Source organism: Cydia pomonella, chromosome 9, assembly GCF_033807575.1.
Source record: "Cydia pomonella isolate Wapato2018A chromosome 9, ilCydPomo1, whole genome shotgun sequence".
Taxonomy (NCBI): Eukaryota; Metazoa; Arthropoda; class Insecta; order Lepidoptera; family Tortricidae; genus Cydia; species Cydia pomonella.
Window position 1 is genome coordinate 9743311 of NC_084711.1, and position 9766 is coordinate 9753076.

The following is a 9766-nucleotide window of genomic DNA, read 5'->3' on the forward strand; positions in this document are numbered from 1 at the left end:
GTGGCCGTTGGCATAATATCAAACAATTCCTAAGAGCACAGCCCATTGTACAAGCGGTAGAACACACACAAGGAGGTAAAGTCTCTCCTTAGACTTAAAGGTTCAATACCGCTTGTGAGTTTGGAATCGCCCTACTTACTTTTAAAAACGAATATTTAAAAACCGGCCAAGAGCATGTCGGGCCATGCTCAGAGTAGAGTTCCGTAGTTACTCTTCCGTCACAATAAGCTAAACTGGAGCTTAAAGTATGGTAGATTGTTAACCAAGGGATGAACTGTGGGTGTACGTCTTTTTACTATGAAGGGGAAACTTTTTGCGATAACTCAAAAACAACTAAACTGATCATATCCGCTATAGTTTGTTTCTTAAGTTCTACTTCCAAGATTTTTTTCATATTTTTTGGACCTATGGTTCAAAAGTTAGAGGGGGGGGACACATATTTTTTTTTCTTTCGGAGCAATTATCTCCGAATATATTTACTTTATCAAAAAATGTTTGTTGTAGACCCCATTAGTTTTGAAAGACCTTTCCAACGATATCCCACACTGTAGAGTTGAAGCAAAAAAAAATGTTCACCCTCACTTTACGTATAGGTACCCTAAAAAAAAAAAAAATTTTTTGATTTTATTGTACGACTTTGTCGGCTTTATTGATTTATATATCCATGCCAAATTTCAGCTTTCTAGCACTAACGACCACGGAGCAAAGCCTCGGACAGACAGACAGACAGACAGACAGACGGATATGGCGAAACTATAAGGGTTCCTAGTTGACTACGGAACCCTAAAAAAGATAGATGTAGCTATGATATCGAGAAAATGACAGCCTATATCACCAACAAAATTAGTTTCTTAAATAAACGAATAACTATCATGATACATTTAATTTCAAAGGTTTATGTGGTACCTACAAAAAAATATATGCAATTGGCCGCCACTTGCCTATAAAATTTTAATAATCATGTTTGTTAGGTATACTCATAAATTGTGATGATTTACACTTAATTACGAAATTTAAAGATAAAGACGAGAAACACAAAGATATGAGCTCCAGAGAGCAACTTACGAAGTAAACACGTCCCGGGGTTATCTGGAGCTATTTGTATAACTGCTCCTCGGTGCTTTTCGATTCGTATTCCATTCGGCGAACGCAGCTCATTTAACACGGATCTAAACTACATATAAGAAAGTAAGCAACTTTTTTTAACAAATAATTTAATCCACTAAATATTCTACACATTTCGTGAATTAATAATGCTATTACAACATAAGAGGTTTCGTGATCTGTTTTAACGCTTTACCGCATATGCAACCGTATATGACAGTTATAATATTCAACATTATTGAAAGATTAAAGTTCAAATTTAAATAAATATTTTTTATGACATTCGTTAAGGGATTAAAATCACGTGCGCAATTTACTCAGCTACATATACGAATCATATATTTTCCGTTTACAATTACTATTATTTTTAGTTATACAATATTTTAGACATTAGGGTATTGTGGTATTCTCATAGTTTGTAATAGATAAAATACTATGAGAGTATCACAGCACATCACATCATTAGCGTAGGTAGAGAGAGTACTTCCGTTTTGTAGTAAATCGCATCGCGTAGACATTGAAAAACCTTTTCTGTGAGTGTACATTATTAATTCGTAGCACGAACGCTCAGGAATCGGCGTTCAATGCCGCCGAGAGCGGGCAATCGTTTTCAGTTTGGTACAGATCACTCGGGATTACCAAATCCCGAATTAATCAGTTTCCGATCGGTTCGCGGGTTTCATGCTCTTGTTTTTATTTAATCTAATTTATACACATCCTAAGCCCGGCATAAATTTCAATTTGAAAGGATAATATGGGTAACAATCCAATAGGCAAATAATACTTACTACACAAATGGCAAACGCATATCTAATAGCCCCCATTCTAAACAAATAGACTTTTTGAATAAACTTACCTACCAAAACTGGCACAGCTTCCTTTAACATTATGTTCCTACGCTACCTACTGTTTATTATTGTTAAATATTTGATGTAACGTTTACCTACACACCTTTCTCATTTCAACGTTGTGAAGTGTATGTAAGAGCACCTTGCGTTTATTTGCGTGGGTTATTCCCACTAGTTACCACCAAGTTGTTACCAGTGGTAACTACTGGGAATTTTTTCCCACGTTTTACCACTGGTAACTACTGGGAAAAGGTGGGATTTTTATTCCCAGTAGTTACCAGTGGTAAACGGTGAGACAAAAATTCCCAGTAGTTACCACTGGTAACAACTTGGTGGTAACTAGTGGGAATAACCCATTTGCGTTCGTTTGCGATATTAAAAATCGTGTAGGTCCCTACTATTCGGTTTTCTGTTTCAAAAATACAGATATGTATCTAGCACGCACGAACATTTAACTTAAACCAGTAAGTAGTTCGCCCCGAACTGAAAAGACGCGGTTTGCCAAAAACTATATATAGTATGGCTGACGTTTATAATAATTTTGACTACGGACTATTAAAGGGCTGAAAGGCATCCTTATACATCAATTTTCATTATCGCCGGGACAAAAATGACGAAATTCAATAAGGCGGCCCTTTTTTACAATTTCGGATTCCTATTAAGGAGCCGTTCTAATCCTCAGATTAGAGCAAAAATTATATTGCATGCTCCAGGCTATAAATTCTAAAGGTAAAAAAAGCCAAGGGTCAAATATTGAGGCCTATTCTGTGCTTATCATATTTTATTTGTTAGTGTAAGTTAAAACGCATTACGAATATTGAAATTTCAAGATTCCTTAAATCGTAAAAACCTGCTGTAAAATGACCTGCCCAGTTTTCCGCGTTACACGCCACAATTGACCAGGCAACAGTCCACTTACCCTACTATATACCTACACTATGGCCACACATACTTTTTTCAAACTTTCGTGTGACTATAATAATTAAGTATTCTCTAGAATTATTTAAGCATTTATTGTAGCCTTCGTGCTGTTGTAGGTGAGGTATTATTTAAGGTTTAATTTTGGTTATAACAGCATGAAGGCAGCCCTGATCCTATTTGTGCTGGCGTGCGCTCTAGCCTTTGCCTGCGGCGACTTGGTGTGCGGCACCAACTACTGCAAGCAGCACCCGTGCAGCGCCCCCGTGCAGTCCTCGAGCTGCCGCTCCCCGTCCGTCTACAAGCCCAACCACTCCGGCAAGTGCGGCTGCTGCCCTGCTTGCGTCACTCTGCTCGGTGAGTCGGGCCCTACCTTTTTTTACGTTGGGGAAATGCGTTACGCATGCCACCTGGTCCGGGGGAACCAGAAGGGATGATGGGCTCACCAGTAGTGGTGGATGGAATACCGTCTATAACCACCGAAGAATGTAGTTTAGGTAGCACACATACCTGGCGCCAGCCGGCAATGGTGTTCAGTATTTTTTCACAAGTTAGTTTAGTAATTATGCATTATGTTTTGATACTATATAAAGATTAGATTTTTGTTTTTAGATTTTATATAAAGTTTTGGGTTTTTATCGTATTTCCACGAAAATTATTCGAGAAAAGTACAGTCAGCCTCAAAAACAACGATTTTTTTTTTTTTTTTTATCAAAAAAAGTTGGTACAATATACATTTAGGTACATAATATTTCGCCAAACATAACGTTTATCGGCGAATGTTGCACTCACTTACAGTTTTTGTGTACCCGATCTTATCTTATGAACTATCTAAGTATTTATGATTATGACTTATTCTAAGTATTATATGTATGTATGTAGGTGTGTATTGTTTTTCTTATCTGAAAAAACTAGTTGCCCAAGCTTGAGATCGTTTTATATATTTTATTTATTTATTTTTAAGTTGAGGCACGTTTTGAGTTGAGGTATTTAGTAGCAACTTTTTCAGTTTCGTTTTAAACACGTTTTTGCTGCTACACTCGTCTTCAAAGGAAATTTTGTTAAAAATTCGCGATGTGAGATAGCTGCGCGTTCGTTCACCATAGTAGTTGTTGGCGGTGGGCTCCGCGTACCTACGGCGCTCTGACCCTCTTTGCGGTCGTGTGTACACTCGCAGCGTTTTAAACTCAGAACAATTAAACTGATCAGTTGCTAATAAATATCTAACCTTGTCATGCACTGGTAAGACGCTTAATGTTTTGAATAAGGCTACGTTATCATTCTTATAGGTTTTTATAGGATTTCGTTTGTAATATTTTTTAACAGTCTCAGTTGTAAATTAAGCACATGGTTTAAATAGGTTTTAAAAGTACGTCCGTAGGCTATCAATCCATATCCAATTACAGCGTCAACCAGTGAATAATATAACATACGTAATATTTTTTTATTTACAATATTTTTTAAGCTAATTATTTTACATAATATGGACCTTAGCCTATTGCACTTATTCACAACGCGTCAAAATTATCTACCAATCTGCAACATAAATAAATTGATGGTTCTATATATATTGTTTTATACCACGACGGTGGCAAACAAGCATACATGCGCGTTGCCGACCCTTTAAAAACCAGTACATGCCTTTTTTGAAAAACCCCATACTGTAGACCCTCGAAAAAACCTCGGAAGGGAGCTCATTCCACAGCCGGAGCGTCCGCGGGAGGAAATTCCTCTTGAACCGCACAGTACGCGACCATTTAGGTTCTAAGGTCCTATATGTAGAACAATTAAGACTGTAAAATATATACATTTCAACGTGAGATTTATCTATATTTGAAAAAGCTATCCGGGATGTCAGATACTTTTGGCGCATTGTTTCATCCGCTACTATTGATACTGACTGCACTATGCGTTGGCTTGTAAAAGTTCATTTTTGAGTTACGGCTGAAAAACTGCCCAAAGAACACTCTTGCGTGCTTCTAAGATCCGCTACTTTATTATTACGTTTTATGTTTTTTAAATACATGCTTATATCGTGTCTCGGTACGAAACTCTCTATAGTGCGCGGTTCGACACGCTATGGCCGGTTATATGCATTTTTTACACCTAATCGACAAATATCAAATGCCTAAGGGCCACTTGCACCATCCCACCGGTTAAACCGTTAACCCAGTGTCAAATTGTACTGGTAATCATGGTAACTCTAGGTTCAACCGGTTAACCCCGGGTTAGTGATTGGTGCAAGTGGCGTCGTTTAAATCATCTACTTCTTAAACCTTATTATATTACCTCTAGTTTGGCACAACTAGCGCTTTTATCGTTTGAAGCCAGCCACTAGCGGCACTAAAACCGCGGCCGCCATAATGGCGTGAGATGTATGTTGTGTGCACATGGTATACGTGGACGGCTATTGGGGAGTGGACAAGGGACTAAAGATTAAGATGATGTTACTTTGTGAAAATCTTTACTTATTGTCTTATCCTCAATGTTATTTTTTTAATCAGTTATCATTCAAGTTTTCTCGCTTTGACAAATAAAAAATAAAAAAAATTCGGTAAAAAAATAATATCCTCATCGCTTTTCAAAAGTTATTCAAAGAGTCGCCATGAACAGGTCCCTGTTTTGTAAAACCACCAAAACGATATCAAACAGTAGATAGGTACAAAAGTTTGAAGCCGATAAAAATAAAAGTATTTCTCGCAAGATGTATATCTACAAAATTATTGAAAAATCAAAAGCTACCTCAAAAGGTAGACGACTGGCACTAAAAAGGGAAAACTGGCGTTTTTTTTATAAAACTCATATTTTCTTTAGGTAGGTGTATGATATCAGAAAATAAGTTAGGTAAATGATAAAAGTGGTCTTATTCTTATTATTATCTTTTCATTTCACCCATGTTACTTCAGCATCAGTAAACCAGCAGCGTCAACTTATTCGCTACTTCATTTCACACATTTACTACCGCCCTCGAATTGATCGGTGGAGAGCGCCGCTTTCCCACTTGACCTCGTTAGCTTTTCTTATTTCCAAGCGACATCTAGAGTGGGGTCTTGTTCACTAGTGAACTATAGATAAGCATTTCCATGAGAACCATTGAAATGTTATTTACACGGCTCCGATTGGTTAATCATGCTCTTGTCTTCTTTAGCAATCGCTGCCATAGGTGATTCCTTCTAATATTATAAATTCTCCTGTCGTTATCCCTATTAATATTCTAAATTATGTGAAAGTTATTTCAACTTTTTGCTCCTGTTATAGACCCCACCCGGTATTAGGTTGTCCTGGGTGCCTAGCCAAGGTGACAATCGCTTCATTACGACAACGAAACGCTTTATATCTTTTTACCTATCACTATTCCATATTAACAGTGACAATTGCGTTTTTTTCGCTACGAAGCGTAATCGTTTACGCATGTTGTTCCCTGTTGCTTACGCGCTAAATTAATGATTATTTATAATAAGCCCTACAATTGAAAGCGAATTATTATAAAACGTTATTATTTTAAGTTTATCACAATGCATTTGCTCGCCTGGTCGGAATATAAATTCACGTCCCAGTACCGCCATTCGTTTCACTTCGAGAGAGCACCGACTCGATTAATTATTATACGGTTAAAATCAAACAAAGAGTAATCGATATGACATTAGCGTCGCATAAAGGGGAGAATGTAAGAAAAAGGAAGATAAATGACCCAGATTAAATTGAAATATATATGCCACCGTAAAATTGTAAACACTCGTCAGTTTACAATCTCGCTAATTAAATAATTAACTACCGGTAGGAAAATTACTAACTAACCTAACCTATGTTAGATTGTAAACTAATGGGGCACAAACTTACAGTGTCATATATAATTAAAAAGACCGGTCAAGTGAGAGTATGTTTAACTCGCGCAACGAGGGTTCACTAACTTAGGTACACGAAAGACTTTTGACCAGAAGTATACTAAGTAAAATTGTTTACAGCACCATCTGTAGGAGAATCGGCTAACTAATATTTGTGACCCAATGTTGGTTCTTCAGGGATATTTTTTTGTGTGAACCGATTTCAACAATTTTTATTTTATTTGAAAGAAAGTATCGTAAGTGTTTATTTCTTATGCTCAGTGTAGAGTTTCGTAGTTACCATTCTGTCAGAATAGGCTAAACGGGGGCTATTAAAAGGTAAGTATCATGTACATTACAAGCATAAGGGAGTACCTTCGCAGCACTTTGTACGTCTTTTACTAAGAAGAGAAGACCGATCATGTTCACTATAATTTTCATGGAAAGTATTTATCAAGTTTTTTGTTTTCACGATTTACGCCCGATTTTGAGATACTTTTTTGCATTTTGCTCTGTCAGTTTAATTACGTCTTAGTGAGAGTAAAAGAGAAAGATCCCTACAATTTGCGAATTTTGGTTTTTGCAGTAGGCCCCCAGATCACCTTAAGACGGCAACACTCTGCTAGTGTGCAGCTACTGGACAGTGTCGCCACGTTAAGAAATCGGCTTCCTACCCTTATTTTCTTGGATAAAAATTGAAGTGTCAGATTACTGCTCCCCTCACGGTCACTGGTGCTACTACGTTATTTGGACTCAGAATCGTATATTGGTTAAAACAAATAAAAAAACTGTCCCTAATTTTTCATACAAATTTTAGATGTTTTGTGACAGTCCATACAAACTGTTTGTGAAAATACTTCATAAAACTGAAAATTTGTTTCATGCAATCGATTGTTCTCGTGATTCTGAGTAAAAATAACATAACAACGAAATAACGAAACATATCCGATTGCCTTTCTTATCGTTTAAATAAAAATACTATGTGGATGACCAGTTTTAATATAAATTTGTATTTCAAATTTCAAAATATTATTGTGTATTTCAGATTATGAAAATACTAATTGAAAAATTCATCATTTTCGTAATGATACTATCCCAGGTACATAAAATACCTTTAATATGCAGCACTCTAATGTTCTGATTAGAAGTATATTATTATAGTAGTGGATTTGCAGACGTCCATAGGCTGCGGTGACTGCTTACCATCAGGCAGGCTGTTTGCTTATTTGCCACTGTCATGGTATAAAAGAAAACAACTCGTATTATATTCCTTATTAAGTTTACGAGTAATACAACGTGTCTCTACCCCCTAGACACATAAATAGGAGGTGTCGATTAGGATATTTCTCAGAGATACAAAGTATCATTCCAAACAACACAGTATTAACGGATAAATTAATGATTTACGATTTAATACTTCGGAACAGCCTGTATGTAGATACGCGGTAATTAAAGAGTATGTCGTGTCACTTTAATCTTATCGTATAAGAGCGAATAACACAGTATGTAATTTAACGTTATTTTTTTTAAGCTTATCTAATCGAATAATTAACCATATTAGAACATTCCTGAGAAGGAACTCTACTTAGGATCTCGGTCAATGTCCAGAGAGTAGAAACACGTTGTATATGAATATATAATTACTTACCGATATTTGTAAGGGATGAAGTGTTACACAAAAAGGTGCATATCGTGAATGTTAATGATTTTTTTCATGTATGGTTACGTCGAAGTTAGCAAACCTATATAAAACAGAATCTACGCTTGCCTATAGCAATAAAAGTTGACCCAGACACTTTTTTCTATCCTATTCCAAGTATTATAGGGTTTAGAAGTATTAGAAGTAGTAAAGTAACTACGGAATAGAACTCATAATCGTCTCTTTTGTTACACAACACGGTACAGTTGCACGTAGCACGGCTAATGAGCCCCATCCGCACCCGTGGGCATAGAACTTATTAATCTTTTGTTATGAAGGCCTTCAAACTTGTTCCTGTTATAACCAGCCAGAGCAATCAGCCAAGGACGGGGATATAATTGTAAAACGTTTTGCTAGGATGTAGCCAGCATAAAACTGATATTATAAATTTGAAAAATTATCACCTTTTAAATTAAAAGCAGGTAAATTTAGTTAATCGAATAAAATTTGGTACATTAGAGATAAACGAGATTACAATCGCTTTTACAAAATAAATTAAAATAAAAACATTGAGTTAAAAAGGTATATATCTAAAGCTTCAATAAGTATCTCGCTCTGCTTATTTAACAGTGAATCAATTTTAACCTTAAATTCAGAAATAGTCAATACTGTCCTGCTACAGCAGTAGGTACAACTGGAAAAGAGTAAAACTACTTAGTTTAATCTGAACTATTCTTTTATAAATAAACAATCACTTTAATAATTAAAAAAATCTCAAAATAAAAATTTAAATTGAATACACAAAAATATCCGTGCTCAACACAAAATAAAAGTGCTTACTGAGATTCGAAGTCAACTAGATAAAACTGCCGTTATCTATGCATATTATTTTCTATTTACATAGATAGCATTGTACCTATTTTACAGTTAACGTTTTTACTAATTATCCGTAATTATTTTACAGGGAAAGATGCCAGGTGCAAGACTTACAGCAAGGAGTTAGGGGAGACCCCGTCCGCCGTGTGTCGTGAGCCGCTCGTCTGCGTCGGTGGCGTTTGTACTACAGTGCAGAGAAGGAACTAATCAAGAAATAAGTAATAACATGCAATAAAAAATGCTTCCTAATGCTTATATTTTTGTTCGCACCTCACCAGACGACCTATGTTACACCCTTACACATAGATAGTACCATACCCAGCCAGAAAGTAATTATGTTTAGTATTAATACCTATCACCCAACAGAATGAAAATTGGAAATATAAAACGAAGAGCCTCTTTTCTAGCTTATTTCCTAGATGTGAAGATTTTTAAGAAGTCGCATATAAAAAAGTTTTTTTTTTAATATATCGACCTTTCGAAACCGTAAAAAAAAATTCTATGACTTTCTTATTTAAATAAAACAGGGTACCTACCTAAAAATATTATAAATGAGA

The 9766-nt window shown here is 35.9% G+C and overlaps 1 protein-coding gene across 1 annotated transcript; it reads left to right on the forward strand.

Moving 5' to 3' along the window:
• Positions 1-1032: 1032 nt before the first annotated feature.
• On the forward strand, positions 1033-9458 carry LOC133521299 (fungal protease inhibitor-1-like). Its single transcript, XM_061856180.1, has 3 exons — positions 1033-1188; positions 3028-3227; positions 9298-9458. The coding sequence occupies exons 2-3, from the start codon at positions 3029-3031 to the stop codon at positions 9414-9416; spliced, it is 318 nt and encodes a 105-aa protein (XP_061712164.1). The 5' UTR covers positions 1033-1188; position 3028; the 3' UTR covers positions 9417-9458.
• Positions 9459-9766: the final 308 nt, after the last annotated feature.